Below are 19567 nucleotides of genomic sequence, written 5' to 3'. Positions count from 1 at the left end.
GAAATCTAAAGTTGTTGAATGACATAAAATAATAAATAATAATAATACATATAAGAAATTATACGTTACTTATGTAAATAACGTATTGAGAAAGTAAAATTATAATACTATTTTTTCAAGTTAATGTTTAGCATTCTTGCCGAAAGCTGTTCAGAAAGTGTGTAATCGCCAGAATATTGACCTTTTAGAAACAAAAATGTTAGTGCTGTTTTAAAAGTATGCAATCACATGTAGTAGTTTGTATTTACTACTTGTTCGTGTTATCTTACTATACCTGTTTGAAAAAATCGTTGAGAGCAGACATTTTCAGCTACCTGTCAGTGTAATTATTATTATTATTATTATTATTATTATTATTATTATTATTATTATTATTATTATTATTATTATTATTATTATTATTATTATTATTATTATTATTATTATTATTATTATTATTATTATTATTATTAAGTATTCTGCCTTTTGGCAGGTCTTGGGACTAATGAGTTTTTTTTTTCTTCTCTTCTTCTTAATTTTCAGTTTGGGGCTGGAAATGTTTCTTCCATGGTTCTCGATTTTCAGCTTCCTCTTTTAACTCCCAATATTTTCTTCTATTTTTCAAATAATCGATCAATTGTGTTCTTCTTCCTATTCCTCGCTTTCCTTCCATATTTCCTTCATGGCGGTATGAAGAAGACAATTTCTTCGCAAGATGTGTCCAGTCTATTTGACCTTCCTTTGAAGGATTGTGGCTAGAAGCGTCCTCTTCTATCCTATTCGTTTTAAAACATTTTCGTTTGTTACTCTTTCTGTCCATTGTATCTTCTCCATCTTCCTCCAACACCACGTTTCGAAGCTCTTTAAATATTTCTTCTCTAACTTCCGTAATGTCCAAGTCTCTAAACCATAAAGTCCAATGCTCCATATATAGCACTTAACCAATTTCTTTCTTAGTCCAATATTAAGGCTGCTAGTTGAGAGTGACCGTTTCTTGTTGAATGCTTCTTGGGCTATGTCAATTCTCGAAATGATCTCTTTGGTGCAGTACACGTCTTTCGTCAAAATTCCATGTGATTATTTGATTGAAATTACTTTATTCACCTATCTGGCCAAATATGATGTTGGTTCTTCAAGTTGTACACTATTCTATTGAAAGACGATGTAAATAGATAAAAATATACGCCCAATAAGCTATTTGATTTTTTTGCTTTCCTATTCAAAAAGAAATTAGAAACTCAAACGATTTATGCCATACTTCAGTAAAATCTATCGAAATTTTGTCACTCTTAGTCAAACTTATTTCCTTCCAGAAAATTTAGAAAAATTATGAAAGTTTCAAGTTGTAGATTTTGAATAACTTTTAGTAATTTAGCGGTAATTTTAATCAGTTTGATATTAGTGATATTTCAAAAATCCACAGTACAATAAATTATAATGATATCCACTGATAACCCTTGAGGAAAATGACATCGATAAAAATGAAACTTTTATCACCTTCAACCTAAGGAAAGAAAACTCACCTAATATAGTAATACTTGTATACAAAAAGAATTAATGCAATAGTCAAGTTTTCTTTTTTTTTTCATTTGGAGCAATGAAATTCTAGTTATATATATTCGGATTTTCTCTTGTCTTTTACTTAATTTTAAACTCTTTTACTAATACTTCAAAATCAGTTTCTTTTTTCATATATATTAAAACATTGTAATAGCTTCAATGTTAGTAGTTATAACAAATGGATTTAAAATTAAGTTAATCAGGGATGAAAAGCCAGAAACAATACCGATAACTTCATAAAGGATATAATGCAGTGATATCTGTTTATTTTTATGTTTACATTAGATCCCAGCTGTGAATGGCGATTTGAATTTGTCGTTCGCGCCAGGAGAGGAGTCTAACAAGGATGTGGAGCCAGTTCCTCGTGAAATGAGGGGAAGAGAAGCTATTCGTATTGTTGACCTCTACAAGTCTTTCCATGCGTGCAGGAAACCCGAAGTGAAGGCCATCAATGGTAAGTTACTACTATTGCGCTACGTTTTGAATACCCAAAGCACATTTTCAATAAGTAACATTGTTATCAATATGAATGAAAATTGGTAAAGTCAAGACGAAAAAAAAAAAAAAAAGTTTTGGTAAAATGAAAATTACGTACTATGTGTATTCAGAAAGTAGTCTAGTCTAGAAAATTTTAGGATTTCATAAGGAAACTTCTATATGATATTGTAAGAAATTAAAAGCAAAAAATTTAGTACATCCTACAATACCCATTTTCCTATTTCCGATAACGATCGTCCGTCAAGAACCAAAAATACATATCACCTGAAAACCATATACAGCAATAGTGGTCAAAAGTTATGAATAGGATGAGATAGAATAAATAAATAAATAAATAAATAAATAATAAAAAAAACTTGTTTCTATATCACAAAAAGGTATATAGATTTTTTTTTTGTACATTATGTTGACAATGTTAGTTGAAAAGTGAAATGAAATCTTTCTGTTTTACGTCCCATGATTATGCCGGCTAGACTAAAGGAGACGGTAATAATGATAAATGAATGGAATGGTGGAATGAATAAAGTGGGAGGAAACAGGAGAACCCCGAGAGAACCCACGAATACGGTGTTTGTCCACCATGAAGCCCACTTGACGCCAGCTGGGATCGAACCAGGACCCTACGCACCAGAGGTGAGCGCTCTACCACTGAGCCGCCGTGCTCCGTTGGTAATGTTAATTGAGTTGTTTTAAAGAAATGATATGAAACTCTAGTATGCATGATATCGATCAAATTGATTCGTAGAACTTACCAAGAAAACATTTCAACATTACTACTTTTTAATTTTTATATTTTTATTTTTTATTTTTTTATTTTTTATTTTTGTTTTTGTATTATTTATTTATTTATTTATATATTTATTTTGTTTCAGTGAAATGTTCGATCTCACTCAGGACTTCTGTATTTGTACTCTCTACTTTTAAGTTTTTGCGTTTTAAATCAAGACGCAGAACATTGATTTAGTACACAGAGCGAACCTACTTAAAGGTTAAACTGTGTACAAGAGAGTTTACTGAATGTTGTAACGTTAAGAATATTTTATGCATTTTGTTAATAGCGTGTGTTGAATTTTTTTCAGTTGAAGAAAGAATACAAAGTTATGTATAAAAAGTTTATTTAATATGTTTGAAAACTTTGTTTTGATATTTTGCTTTAAATCAGCTTGTGCTAAATTATTTTAATCGGGATTTTTAAACACCATATATTAAATATAGTTTTAACTGTTTTTGAGCTATTATAATTGTCCCTTAACATGTATTGAGATATTACTATCATAGGAAGAATATCACTTAAAGTTAAAAAATTCTAGTTGTTCATTTTTGAGAACACCGAGAATACTTCATTAACTATATCTGTAAAACTATTGATATCTGTAAGGGAACAAGATGCCCTTTATATTCTATCGTGAAGCAACAAGAAAAGAATTTAAAATAAAAATCCCATATTTACATTAATAGAACTAAGGCGATTGTCTTGTTATTTCATACCTTTTTAAAAATTTTTCTTAAGGTATTAATCTTACAATCTATGAAGGCCAAATTGCAGCAATATTAGGATGTATCCTATGTATTAAGAAGTCCATTTAATAACTTCTAGTATAGAAAGCAACATTTCTGTTGATAGCATGTGCTGATTTACATCGATTGCAAATAAAATGTAACGCTTTACACTAAAAGGCTCGTTTGATAATTGTGAAACTTGTGTGACATCTATTAATAATGAGTGTTTGGGTATTTCAAAGAAATAATAATTGATAATGTCTATTGGGTTACTTGGCGTAGCTAAATATAAATTATAGCAATTCTGATTATAGTTGTGTAAGCGTACTTGTTTAGAAAGTAGGAATTTTAAATATATTGTATGTAAATAATGATGCATTCATTATTATTATTATTATTATTATTATTATTATTATTATTATTATTATTATTATTATTATTATTATTATTATTATTATTATTATTATTATTATATGCTCTTTATTCCGTGTTTTGTTGATCACAGATCAATATTACAAGATGCCCATTTTGTTTTGTCATAAGGTAGCAAGCAAAGGATTTAAAATAAAATCCAATATTTACATTAATAAAACTAAGATAATTTTCATGCTTTTTAAACTTTTTCTTTAAAGGTATTAATCTTACCATCTATGAAGGTCAAATCACAGCAATATTAGGCCATAATGGTGCAGGAAAAACTACACTCTTCAATATACTGACCGGACTCACAGGACCATCTACAGGCACTGCTACAGTGTTTGGTTATGACATCAGGTATTTTTTTTTTAAATTATCATTTATTTATACCTTCTTATATGAATGAAAGTTCTGTAAAGCGTTATATATAAATGAAAATCGTCTATTTTATAGCTTTTAAAGGTTGAAAGATAGCGAAAAATAAATGCTTTGATGTTAATTTCTGCACAATATTAGCTCTCTTTTGAATTAACTCTTAGTGATATCTTTTCTACAATATTATATTTCTGTAAGCTTTACGTTTGATGAAATTTAAAGAGTACTGAGTAGAGTAATCATTGATTGTATAGTATTTCACACTGAAGTTGCTAATTGAGCACAAAAATATTTCTATTTCCAGAGATCCAAATGATATGGCTGCTATAAGGAGGATGACAGGTGTATGTCCACAGCATGATATTTTATTTGATCTTCTTACACCACGAGAACATCTAGAATTTTTTGCTGCAGTTAGGGTAAGGAAACACTAAATTCGTCTATATTGTAATAAGTGGTTGCAATTGAATTAATATGAATTCATTAAGATTTTTATTTATTGTTAGATAATGATGAGCATGATTTTTTTTAACATTATGGAAACATTTCAATTTCACGTCTTATGTTCCGCTCTGTAGGCTAAAGGAAATGGGTGATTAATGAAAATAAATGATAATAAAAGGAATTGATGGAACGAAATGGAAGAATCCCAAGGAAACCCACACGCACGATATTGTCCACCACAAAATCAAATAGTTTGGGATCGAACCAGGCACCTGTCGCACAAGAAGTAAGCACTCTACCACTGAACCATCGCACTCCCAGTATTTACTCGTTAAATCTGCTACTTTGCCGTCGTATCATTAGGACTGAAATAAGTGCTTGGATGGCTTGCCCTAAGCAGAAAATGGATATGTAAAGAATCTAAATATAACAACTTGATCTTAGCACAAACTTAAGACAATTTCAAACACTTCCGAAATATTTTTTTCCTTATGTAATTTGTATTGTTATGCCCTTGTCACTGAGTTTTGCATGTGACAAGTGTTTTCTTCAAATTTTATATAATAAAATAAAAACAATGAATTTAAATTCTGGTGTTTGGTTTTGTAAAGGAAATTTCTTTTAGAGAACGAAATTAGCAATAAAGCTTGCCACTTAGATAATCTATTTGTAGAACTGCCAATCTAGAAATCATACAAAATAAATAAAAAATAACTGAAATGTTAGATAGCTATTAATAATTTATTCTTGTTGTTTCAGGGTATTCCCTCATCTCAAGTACAATCTGAAGTCGAGAAAACGTTACGTGATATTGATCTTCAAGAGAAAGCAGATACATTCGCTAAATATCTTAGTGGTGGCCAGAAGAGGAAATTGTCAATTGGAATTGCACTGATTGGAGATCCAAAGGTAAAGAAAAAGAAGAAACTCATGTGATTTAGGTATTTGGTTTGAACGGAACAATACATTTCTATTGATTAGTGTTTAGCAGCCTTAGAGTACGGTAAATTAGCACATAATTTCCCTTTTGATATTTTAACATTCTTTTCACTATAATGAATGGAGAACCATAAACCGTGTTTTAAAAAGAAAATCACATTAAACTTGCTGTTAATGTCCTTCACAGATATTTGGACCGCTACAGACAAGAAAAGCGCAGAATCAGAAAGCATAATAAAGTATAGTTTACAAAGATAGAGCATAAATAATAATTTACAAGCTTTAATTACTAATGTTGTATCTAGTTGAAAGGTTGAAACAATCAGAAATTAATAACGGTGTGATAAATTATTAAAATAATAAAAAAAATTAAAAATAGAAACGGAGAAGCGACGTCCATAATGCATGATAATCTGAAAAATATCAATGGCAATAAGCATTCTTTATTTGTTACTGGTAGCTATTATTGATTTGTAACTTATTGTTATCTTGTGTAGGAATTTAATTTTATATTTACTTGATACTGCTTTAAGTTCCATATACCGTATATGTATTATTTTGCAGAGGTCGAAGTGAGACGGTATGCGGTGGTATGCCATACCGCCTCTGGTTTTTCAGTGATGAAGGCATACCGCCTCTGTTTTTTTGATGATCAAGACATACCCTCACGGGAGAGTAGATGCTAATACCTTTAATAAATCCATTTTTATACAGAGTAGTTGACGAATAGCTTTTCACGTGAGAAGATTTTATTTCTTACGTAGAAATAATTTCTAAGTTGACAACACCGACATTTTTGTTACTTTCCTTCTACCTTTTGTTTCTAAAATAAGATGTCTTCGAAGAAGCTCATCAAGTTTATATTTTGATGTGCCATATTGAATTGTTTCTTTCATATGTATGTGTGTGTCTTCTTGTCTTAATTCATAAAAATGTTGTGTTTTGAGCATGAGTGGATTTAGGGGTTGTATGGTGTGGGGGCGATTCTTCCGGGGTTTGGAATACCCCTTAGTCGAGTGGGGGTCCGGGAGCTTTACCATAGGAAATTATTAATATAAAAACTCTTTTTTTTTTGAGCATTTTCGTGTAATAATTCTGTTTAATACAACATAAGGGGATATTTTATTTATTTATTTATTTTCAGAAAGTTGTTGGCGAGGGATCAAAGTCTCTCCCTGTAACTAAAAAGAAGCTCTCCAATGGTTTTTCAGTCATTATGTAAATAGAAATGCAATAGTTTTCAGTCATTATGTAAATAGAAATGCAATGTTTTAGGGAACATACCTTCACTGTATTTCAACACTTAAGATAGCCGGTATGCCGAGTTAAAATCGTAATAAAACATACCGTCTCTGCTTTTTTTCCACTTCGAACACTGATATTTTGGCAATAGCAAACATGTAAATATATATATATATATAGTTTTCCATAAAATTAAAGATTATGCCGCTACATAAATAATAAATGAATATAATAATAATTGAGTGGTATTCAAATCATAAAAAGAATATTAATCAGCTTTCTGTTTTAATATTTATCATGATGAAACAAAGAGTCGTTTTTGTGAAATTTGGAATTATAAGAAATTATTTTGATGCTTAAAAACCAAAATATCTTATTTATTTGCATTATTGACTCGTTTAGAAAACTTAAAAAGGGGTAAAAGATTTCATGTATTTCATATACATGTATTTCTTAATAACGTTATCCTTAATGGAAGCCAATCTATTTTAGCTCTAAATAAAAGTTTAAAAAGCAGAGTTTCTCGTCTTTTATTTTGCGAAAGTTAAAATTTTAAATCTTCATATATTCAAAGAAAGTATCTTTAAATGGGATGTATTATCAACTAAATCCCATTTTGTTGAATTGGATCATTTTCAGTATAGTGATTGGTCAATACCTGTGGCTAGATATTTATCATTGAGAATTTTTTGAAACTTCAGGGAAAGAAGTAACAAATATTAATATTATTATATGTTGATTTTGAGCCACTGGACATAAAGAGTTGGAATTTGGAATATAGTGAATTTCGATTCATAAAATAGGATTGTCTTATTCATTTGTACGATTTCAATATGATTGTAGCACAAGTGTATGGGGTGGGGGGGATAATTCCTTTGAGTAGCTACGTGTGCAGTATGAAATTTGGTATATAAGGGTTTTTGTGGTACATAGAATACAAATATCTCATTCAACTGAATAAATCCAATATTACTGTATCAAGGACGCAGAAGGAGGTTGCAATATATCTACAGCAACATGCACAGCCACTTTTCAAGTTAAATATTATTATTTTTCATTAGATATATATGAATTATACTGGATGCATTCAAACTATGCCTATTATTGGAAGGTTTTTTTCAACAGGCTATTTTTAATTTGCAGATTGTGATCCTAGATGAACCCACTGCAGGAGTTGATCCGTATTCACGACGTCATATGTGGTCAGTTTTGCAAAATAAAAGGCATGGAAAGGCAAGTATACTATTTATTTATTTATTGTATCATTTACGGATGATAGATATGATATACGTGCTTCCAAATCTGTGATACATTGAGCAGGTGTAGTACAGATGGTATTGCATAATGTATTCATTCATTTACTTGTTTTAAGTAGGAAAATTAAGGAATTGCTTTTTGAATTCAACTTACTCGTTTATATAAATAAAATATGCAAATTTGATAACATACATAGTGAAAAAGAGCAAGAACAAAAATAAAAACGTGTAATTTTATTTTACACGTACTAACTAGTATTAAGAATAGAAAAGTACTGCAATAAATGAATAATAATATGTGTTACACGAAGATAACGGAATATTAATGAGAACAGAAGCTATCAGAAATAATAATAATAATAATAATAATAATAATAATAATAATAATAATAATAATAATAATAATAATAATAATAAGAAGAAGAAGAAGAAGAAGAAGAAGGAGGAGGAGGAGGAGGAGGAGGAGGAAATAAAGAAAAAAATGCGATCATAATATTGTGAAAGAAATTGCTAAAAAGGTATATTGATGTAAACATTTTACAAATGAAAAAAGATTAGATTTGTAGCAAGTTTTTCTGGAATGCAGGGTAGAAATCGCACTTTTTCCTGTCTTTCTATTTTATCTAATACGAAATCGTTATTCTTATATCATTTTTCACAAAAAAATTCATTTTTTTCTTCCCGGTTGATGATAGTTCACCAGAGATTCCATTTGTGTATTCTTCAGTTGATTTTAACCTTAGACTGTAGGTGGTTACATGCGGTATATGGCTTGAACAATGTCTATAAACATTTGTATGTTTATCGCTACTCAGATGTGAGTTCGGAAAGTATTTAAAATTAATAACTATATATATAATATGGATTCACTAAGTACTGGAGTATTTGCGTAATCTATTTCACAGGTATACTCTTGCATTTGCTTTCTTTTAGTTTCAAACTTATCAAACTTTTTTTTGTAAACTTCAGTTGTCATTTCGAAGTAGTGTATACAGTAATCAGCTTGTAGTTAAAGCTATCAATTTAAGCTAGTAAAATAGGACGTTCTTCTGGACTAGCTGATACAACAAAATATGCTACAAACTAAGAAAGTGAAACATATTTTTTGTGCTCAAATTCTTCCGAAATTTGATCGTCTTTTATTCTTCAAGTAGACAAACACCTTCTTCTTTGTGTGAATATCGTGAATATCACTGAATTTACAGTATCGAGATGTGATTCCAAAATTATTAAAATTTGTGTACTTTTAAAGATAAAGGTGATTTTCTTTCTCTTGGAGTGTGTTAGTTAAGTATTCGAAAGTTTTAAACAGAAGAAGGCTTATGTTGTAGAGGTTTTCCTAACTAATTTGATATCAGAATATCGCAAGTAATAATTTTAAATCGTGTCGTATTTATTAATTATTTTCTCTCTTTCCCTTCATGTTCAGGTTATATTGCTCACCACTCATTTCATGGATGAAGCAGATATTTTAGCTGACAGAAAAGCAGTTATTTCTAAAGGAAGACTGAGGTGTTGTGGATCGTCTCTTTTCCTCAAAAACAAATTTGGAATTGGTTATCATCTCACGTAAGTTATACAGTTTTCAAGTATGTTTTGTAACATTATCAGAAGCATAATTTAGTAAGTGCTATTACTTCTACAAATAAAAAAAAAAAAAAAAAAAAAACCTACTTTCCCAAAACTAGGTTACCCTTTATTTACTCATACAGATACATGCACACAACACTTCAAATTACTTCATAGATACTAATTGTTATCTTTATGCTAAGAAATATTATTGTCCCTGCGTTTCCTTGCAATTCTTGTAACATGCACACTTGTATTCCGCCAACTCCTGCTCACAAACCGTCGACTCATGCCAAATGCCACAGATTATTGTCCTCTGACACTTTTCACAGACTATTCACTATATATTGTAACATTCTCCACAGACTACTTACCAGCCAAATGCCACACACTATTTACTATTACACTCTTCACAGACTATTCACCATTCTATAACATTCTTCATAGACTATTCGCTACACTATTAGAGTAAGCATATTTTACTTATTTGACAATTTTAAAACACAATCTTATAGAAAATATAATTTTTTAAATCTAATTCAAGTAACTCAGCTTGCTCTTTTCTTTGAAAATGTTTTTTTTTCATGTAGTAATAAGGAAAGTTTGCAAGAAATATCTGGTTGAAGCAGCATCGTTTGATATGTTCGAAAATATACCGTTTTGTCTTATTTTTGATACAGAATTTAAAACAAAATATACTTTTATTGTACTTGGTCTTGAAAAATAAAATACAATAACTGTTCACATAACAAAATCACAAAACGTTCACCATGGTATGTTTACCTCCCATAATCGTTGTCAAACATAGCAGATATTCAATATTTGCTTCTTTTTCCGTTAGATGTTATGTTATATTAATATTTGTCTATTCTTAACCTGAACAAAGGAATCTTACAATAAATAGAATAGATGATAGTGTACGCTATATTTTACAGTATACATTCTCTTCGTCAATAGCTTTTGTGTGTACTATTATGAGTAGAAGCCTTCATAAATATACCAATACCTCCTTTAGTTGTCCGCTTTGTGACTCATAAATACGTGCATAAAGGTTATATTAATCGAATGGTTCATTTCACTTTCAATTATTTTCAGATCAAACGTAGGTAGAAGTGAAATTTATTGTTCAACACTTGCGTGGACACTGAAGTATATCTGTTACTAACCTGGATAAAGTTCATAAATATCGTAATGATCTTTTATTCTTATCATCCATGCTACTTACGTTCGTTTGTTTGCAGGCTAGTACTGAATGACCCAAGCAAAGAACATGTCATTGCTAAACTAGTGACAAGCCACGTGATTATGGCGGAGAAAGCTCGCCGGCATGGGAGAGAACTTTCATTCATACTTCCTCACAACGCAGTGGATAGTTTCTCAGGGCTTTTTTCTGCAATTGAAGAGGAAATCATTAGCAGAGGTTATCTTGGAATTAGTAGTTATGGAGTGTCGATGACAACACTAGAAGAGGTAAGCCACCAACAAAAGTCCTCGTACGTTCTAGTTTTCTGCTTTAGATACAAAATTAATGAAGTTTAATAATTATTATTAATTGTAAATTATAAGTATGTGATTGAGAAAACAAAATTGTCAGACTCGCCATTCAGAAGTGTAAGTTGTGATTTCACGATGTTTTAAAGCCAATGGGCTCTAATATCAACAGAAGGGACTAAAAATAGATTAAAATATTAGTAAAAGCATATAGGATAATTAATCTGCTAATATAAAGAGCTTCAATAGATGGAGCTGCATCAAAGTTTATATTGCTTCTTTCCTGCACGTGTGCATTTTTTTTTTTTTTTTAATTTTTTTATTCGAGGTTACCGAATCTTAGATGTTTAATATGTGCACCGGATTTTTATACATATCTATATCTATGTTTCAGTCTTAATCCAAATTTTTAAACTGGAGTATTTTTTTTATAATTTTTTTTTTTTTTTAAATTTTACTATCATCCGATTTTACTATAACTTGGATTTCTTTTATGTTATGTCCGCCATTGCTTTTTAAATTTTGGAATAAGCCAGAGACAGGGAATACTTACTGTTGTTTTAATATTTTCTTTTACATTGGTGTATATTTTTGTGTTACCGATGTCTTGGTACACTCCACTGTTTTGTAATCAGTCTGTAAAATAATTCTTAGTTGGATATTGTTTCTTTCTTTTTTTTCAAATAGTCAAGAACTATTCATAGATTTAATTCCAATATAAACTATAATTCGATTTTAAATTAAAACATAAGCACTGTTTACGTCACTGGAAACATTTTTTGTTTGTATGCATATCATATCAATTACATTGCCCTTTGAATTATAATTTCATATTTATGTTACAAAGCGAATTGAATAATACATTTTTTTAAAATATGTTTTTTATTAAGCAATATTCAGTAATACTAGCTGTATGCTTGGAACAAAAATGTAATTGTTTATCCACTTTTGGATATTCATAGTATGCGTTTTATACATCATAAGTAAATTCAATAAATTGAATATTGAGAAGCTTTGAATATTCAATTCATTCATGTATTCAATAATTGAAAAGCTTTGAAGTGAAATAACCATTACATTCTGAATCAAATTCTGCATCAATCTGCAGTAGTTCTCAATTGAGGATTTAAAATATGATGTCAACTTGATAATAAATTATAGGCATTCCATAATTTTTAGAAGCATATCAGATAATTGATGGTGTATATTTTTGTTGTTTTATATGTCTTTTTTTATTCTTTCTTTTCAACTGTGAAAGCTATACCTCTCTGTGCCAACCCTAACAATCCTCTCTAACACTTTCCAAGCCCTAAAAATCTGATGAGTCCTGATAATGGGTCGCATGTAAGTTCATTTTAATTATGAAAAGGGAATCTATAAATACACTTTTGTTATAACTTTAAGATAAATTCCGTGTGCTTTACTAATTATAGAGTATCAGATTATAGATTATAGATTGAAAGCTTACAGTGAAAATAGTTGGTAGTAGCATGTAGATGAAACAGTATACACGAATACTGAATATTGATTGATCGCTAAATGATAATGTACTGTAACAGACAGATTGGGAATGCTTGCTATTTTAGTATGATACGTACCTGTATATCATTGCTTGAAATTCAATGTTCTTTTATGTACCTTGGCTAATTATGATCAGGTTCGCATTTTAACGAGGGATTTTAAGATACATGTGCCTCCACCGGACTTGAATCTGGCACGACGCACGTAAGACCTGCTATACACTATAGGATAGATCCTAGAAAATACCTTAGGATTTATCTTTGGAAAAATGTTACGACATATCTCGTAGGAAATCCTACCCTTTTGTGCCATAAACGTGAAGATTTTTCCTGTCTGATCTGATTACATGTTTGAGAAGTTCAACATGCATTTCTCGCGAAATATTAAACTTACAGGTGCAGCGCCCACATATTTGGATTTTTTTTTTTTTTTTTTTTTTTGTGAAATGTTCTTTCAAAATTATATGATACTTCACAAATTTGTGGGATATATAATAGGATAGCACCAGCAAAACTACGGCCATGTTTGTGAGTTGTTAAATTGCATACCTTAAAAAAAAAAAAGCATACTTTCCCTCACCTGATGTCGCTTAAATCGAAATTTTACGAATTTACTTTCCGGAATAGAGCGTACTCTAAACTAGAAAAATCTCATAGGATCGTTCAGAACATAGAAAAAGACATGCGATTTGATGCCATACACGTTGAGATTTTGACGCTAGGGAAAATTGGAAGAGATTTTCTAAGATCTATCTTATAGTGTATAGCAGGCCTAAAAGGCACATATCCCTAACTACATGGAAGCCCAACAAGGGCGCCGATCCTGGGGGGAGGGAGCCCGGGTCCCCTCAAAGCTCATCTGAGCCCCCTACTGTATTTGTGAATATACAATATTTGGCATAATTTGAGTCCAATTTGTCTTAAAATCTTCATATATATATATATATATATATATATATATATATATATATACCTTCTGCATCTGAATGCGCCCCCCCCCCCCAAATTTACAGATAAATCGGCGCCCTTGGAGACCAATAAACACCGATGTGACGAGCTTTTAAATGCTTTGATGCCCATAGATCAAGATGTTCCTCTTCTCTGTGTAGTTATATTCGGATCTAGTACAACACTGGAATGATTAGTTTCGCCCTTTGCAGGATATTTTATGCATGATTGCTGATAACTATCTAGTTCGTCTCGCTGAAGTTTTCATGTGATTTTCCCCTCGTACAAAACCATGTATCATTTCAAATTGTACTGTTTTCATTACAGGTTTTCCTGCATTTAGAGAAGGATGAAGAAACTGACGGTACGATGGACAACTTATCAAAGAAGATGGTGAGAAACCGTGCTTTGAGTCGATCCTTGTCTTTGCAGTCCAAAACGTCATATCAGAGCTTTCAAAATGAAAACGAGACTGAAGAAAAAATTCCTGATGGAAGGGCAAGCCAGGAAATCGAGAACACTGGCTTGGTCTTCCAGCCTATTGCTACTGATCCAAACGCTTGGCAAACCATAAAAGCCTTGCTAAAGCTCAGGGTCCTTCGAATGTTTAGGGATATTCAAAAGCTGTATTTTATGATTGTCTTGCCGTTAGGACTAGCAGCACTAGGTCTGTATCTTAATACTATGCAGACATTAGAAAGGAAGGAAAAGTCATTAGTGCTCAATAAAGGTAAGAATTTTTCTTTTTTTACAAAATTTTAAAATATTGTGATGTTTGGAACATAATATATGTGTTATGTAAATTCAATGTGAGATTCTTATAAAGAGCAGGTGGTTGGGTTCATATATGGAAGTAAGATGTCAATCAGCTTGGATGGCTTAAGCCAAGCTATCGTTTGATCTCCGTGAGTTTGGGGGTTAAGAACATACTCCTAGTTTTGATAGTAGGTGAAAATCCTTCAGACAATAAATATTACTGTATATCCATAATGTAATACATCTATGCATTGTTACTTCATATATAAATGTTTGTATATCCTTCCAAAAATATAATAGTAAAAGATAAAATACCCACTACTGTGTCAAAGTAAACAAATATATAACTCAATACTTTGATTATACTTCCACCATAATTAAACTCACATAAAATCTCAAAAAAAAAGTTACATATATGAATTTCTTGTACAGCGGGGGACACTTCTAAATGGTACAGCCATATGGAGATTTACGGCTAAGGTGTACCATTTAGAAGTGTCCCCCGCTGTACATATTATATACATCCTAAAACTGTTCTTAAATCATCCATTTTCATCATAAAATATATCTCAATTTACATAGAAGCTGCTTCCCGAAAGACATATTAACAATGCACAGATTATATCTTTCTAGATGGTCAATTCAGTGATCCTTTATCACACTTTCCGCCTAACTCAATCTATTTTCCACTAGTTGTTATTATTTTACTTCCTTTACTTTGATTTGTAGTGCGAGCTGTCCCGAACTCGATTCAGTCGAAAATGTGTAACAGCTTTTTCAGGGTAGCTATCGTGAGAAACGTTTTCCCTGAGTTCTCCTCATTCATCAGGCAAATGCTGGGATGGTATCTAACATACAGGTCCTTCCGCTTCCTTCCTTCCTTTCTCGCATTCTCGGATAGTGTGTTCGTCGAGGGACGTCTATGTGACAGGCTTAAGTCGTAAATGCCAATAATAACCTGAAATATGTATAAACGAATACAATTTTGGTTTGTGAATCCAAAACATTTAATCAAAAATGTCAGAAGATTAGACTGGTTGATGTGTAAGAGAATCTTTAATATTTTGCAGGTGTTTATAGAAAAAAAAAATTAAATTCGCTCCCTCAGGTTTGTTTTCTTCTTAGCTCCGAACTATAAAATGGTACACAATAAAGAACTATGACTCCCTATGAAAACTATTAACAGTTAAGACAATCTTTATCAATGTAGAGAAGCAGAGTTTATAAAATAAGTAATATTTCCTGTGAATTGTCAAATACTATTCTAGTGGCAAATATTTATTATAACGTAAAAGATAGGACAATTTTAACATTGCAATTTGTTTGACACTCTGGCTAGTCTATTTCTTGCATATTGTGGCAGTCTTACGAAGCTGGTAACTCCTCTCAAAACTATATATAAAGTAAGTATAACACAGTATTATATATATATAATCAGCTTTTCTAGTTTTGTTTGTTTACATATAAATGCTAATTCAGTAGGTGTATCTATTTGTAATATACATAGATGCAAAATAGTAGACAAAGCTACACAATGTGAAAGTTTTTTTTTTTTCTTGAAAGTGGTTAGATGCAATAAATATTTATTAATAGACTTCTTATAATTTATAGATACTTACAAATATGAAACTCCTATTGCATTCCATAACGCCACCGAGAAGTCAATGGATGAGTTCGTGGATGCAATAGAGAAGCATGTTGAATCATCTCTTTCAATGTACAATGGAAGTTTCTCTTTATTGCTGGACATCGCTCCTCACATGGCGGCGTTGAATATAAACGCGTATGATCTAGATAGCTCTCTAGGTAGTTCGGAGTTGGATGTTATGGCTATGTATAATGATACAGCTCAGCATTCACTTCCTGTTGTGATAAATATCCTAAGCAATACAATTTTTAGGTAAGTAAACAAACTCATTGTATATTTCTGATTTCTTATAGTTTCGTACGAGTGTTGTGCGCAGAAATGAAACTTCATAGAACGAATTTGCCCACAGAGCACATAATTAAACTAATGAATTTTACTTATTTCCTATTTCAAAAACAAATGTTGCTTCCGAACATTCGGCGAGTCTCTTTCAACATTTTGGACAAACAACTCTGCCAACGTTAAATCTCTCTCAGTACTGGGAATAAGCTTAAAGAGCAAGAATAACAATATCGTTACAGGTTTAAAATATATTTCAATAATTAGGATAAATATTTTTCCGAAACAAAAAATGATTCCCCCAATACAAGAAAAAGGAAACTGTTATTATCTCTCAAGAGCCGTCACAAGAAGATGAGAGTGGAGCCGCGGTGGCTCAGTGGTAGAGCGTTCACCTCTGGTGCATGGAGTCCCGGGTTCGATTCCAGCCCCACCAGTGAACTTTGTGGTGGACAAACATCGTGTGCGTGGGTTTTCTCGGGGTTCTACCGTTTCCACCCACTGTTTTCATTCCACCATTTCATTCATTACTCACCATCACCGTTTCCTTTAGCCTAACCGGCATAACCGTGGGACGTAAAACTCAAAGATTTCATTTAATTTCATTTACAAGAAGATGAGAGACACTTATCGAAGATTTTTTTTTTTTTTTAGAGAAAAGAAGTTAGTAAAGTAAGGCGCGGGGAGGGAGAGTATGTTGTGTTCGGAACTCTTTATTCAAAATCAATAGTATTCAGATCTAATATAAATGAATAGATTATTGCAGAAAGGATATGAGTTTTGTGAAAATTGGTTTATGAACTCTTCCGATTCTTTATGGATATACCCAACTTTGTGTATAGAAAGGACAGGTGTTGAAAGGAAGCTTTTTCATCAGTTATCAATAGGTGTAATGATTATTCCCTACAAGGTGTAATTCTCAGATATGTTTTCAATAGAGTTTTCAAATATACCCTGATTTCAAGAAGGGTCCAAAGTAGGTAGGAGGTAAACCTTGACAACAATGGACATCCAGTGCTTCGGAGGGAAGATGGAAGTGTTAGGAACCGGCAGCTCAGTGTTTCTTTGTGTTCGGAATAACCTGTGATGATATGTATTTCGTCACGGTATATTTCATGTTTTCTTCACTTATAAGCGTGAAAGAAAACATCATACCATGCGTTTTCCTGAGTACGAGAGACCGTGCTGCTGACGATCCTTAACACTTCTGACATTGCGCTAAAGGATTCCGTGTTCATTGCTATCAATACTTATCGTTTGCCTACTTTGGACCAATCATAAAGTCAGAGCATATCTCAAAATTCGGTTGATGGAATGTCTGGAAATTTCACCCTGCAAGGAATAATCCGTACAACCAATGAACATTAATGAAATATGTATTTTTGGATTGCGTATGAGTGATTTCCTTTACGCTGATAAGGACCACCATCCACAGTCTCTGGAATTCGAAATAGAGCTTCTTGAAATTTGGCTCTTTCGCGATTTTGGACAGCCCTAGCTCTAAAACTATTCACTTTTCACCATAGGTCCATATGAACTTTTTCTCTTATTTTGATGTGAGGAATCATCTCTTAAAGTTTGTCGGTATAGTTCATTAACACCCTGTATATATATATATATATATATATATTGACAACCCGCTCAATTCGTGCCTGAAATTGGGGATGCAAAAGTTGAATTGAGCAGATCACCTTCCACTCACCATCTAGAATGAGTGGGCAAGTATCTGTTTTATAAGCGAGAGGTTTTGAATAAAGCACATTTCTATTTGGGATTAAATCGTAATGATAACTCATAAATTCAATTATTAAACAACAATTATATTTCTTATTAGAAAGTTTGTTGCTAGTGTAAAATGTCGTGGATTATAACGGATATTTAGAGTCTTTGCCAGACGAGCAGTGCATATCGAGCACTGAGCGTTTGTACTCTGAATTTGAAGTCACACATACCTTTTACTGTTGTCTTCAGTTGACGTTCTCTGTTGATGATCTCCGGGGTTGCTCCGTAGATATCGATATCGCCAGGTTGATATCGAAACAGACAGGCGTCTCTGGTCAATAGATGGTCTGCAGTGGAAACGGCGTCTCGAACCAATGATCCGGTTTAACTAACGTTAACTGTTAGTTGTTTGAAGATCGGATTACCGATGTAATTGACTTCGTACTTCAAATCACATTAGAAACTTAACAGCGATGAACACAAAACTATTCGACGAAAGGTTCCGTCCTTCTCTCTCAAAAGACGTAGAACTTCTCCATCAAACGACGTGGAACTTCTCTCCCCTAAAGACCTCCTGCCCCTGGTTTTGTTTCAATCTCGACTCCCGGAATTCTGCCGCGTCGTCTGACGTCAGGCACCTGTGTCCTCTTTCTTTCGGAAAAACAAATTCTTTCCTTGTTTCAAGAACAAAAACTGCAACACTTGGCATGCTCTGATTTCCCGATTCTAGGCAGTTTCCACATATCCGTGAATGTGTCTGATGTTCACAAACATGTTACAATTGCAACTCGTAATTTTTACAGAATGTTATAGCCAACGCATTTCATGAATTTCTTTCCTGCATTCGCAGACTACCAATTATGTGTTTTGTTTATTTTATCTGCTGACGGTAAAAAAAATACAATTTTACAAACTTGCATTAACCTCAATTGTGACAGTTGTTTTCCTTCACCAAACAATTTTAATATTTTACAAAAAGCCAATATCCTCAAAAATTAAATAAAGTTAATCGTTAAATTAAGAATTCTGATAAATAAAATACGGGCTCTGCCACAATATATATATATATATATACTTCGTATGTGTGTATGTGTGTGTCTGCGAGAGAGAGAGAGAGAGAGAAAATTGTGTGTAAGTGAACATTTTTTCTTTTTCTTTTCAGTCTCCTAATGAAAGACGAGGCTAGTCAAATAACAGTAAAGACTCATCCATTCCCAAAGACGTTGCAACCTGTTCAATTCAACAGTGGTGCTTTCTCCTCTGCTCTTTTTATAGGAATGATATTTGTATTGGTTCCTGTCAGTTTAGCTGTTGATATGGTGTATGACCGTGAAGTAAGTTCCATAAATTGAATTCTTGTTTTATAAAATCGGGCTATGCCCTATGGCCAATACAGTTATTGTCATCTAAGACGTTGGTTATAA

At 32.0% G+C, this 19567-nt stretch overlaps 1 protein-coding gene across 1 annotated transcript in view; it reads left to right on the top strand.

Annotated features, from left to right (window-relative positions):
- LOC145693015 (cholesterol transporter ABCA5-like) overlaps positions 1–19567 on the top strand; it is a 131582-nt gene that overhangs the window by 84179 nt on the left and 27836 nt on the right. The window contains 10 exon segments of the mRNA XM_081768669.1: positions 1825–1993; positions 4170–4311; positions 4634–4748; positions 5533–5682; positions 8098–8187; positions 9640–9779; positions 11021–11249; positions 14066–14468; positions 16106–16394; positions 19306–19477. Of these exon segments, the coding sequence (XP_081624795.1) occupies positions 1825–1993; positions 4170–4311; positions 4634–4748; positions 5533–5682; positions 8098–8187; positions 9640–9779; positions 11021–11249; positions 14066–14468; positions 16106–16394; positions 19306–19477 (1899 nt within the window).

This window comes from Thermobia domestica, chromosome 8, assembly GCF_964235325.1.
Source record: "Thermobia domestica chromosome 8, izTheDome1.hap1.1, whole genome shotgun sequence".
Taxonomy (NCBI): Eukaryota; Metazoa; Arthropoda; class Insecta; order Zygentoma; family Lepismatidae; genus Thermobia; species Thermobia domestica.
The sequence above is the reverse complement of the archived record's forward strand: the minus strand, read 5'-3'. Positions and strand labels throughout refer to the sequence as shown.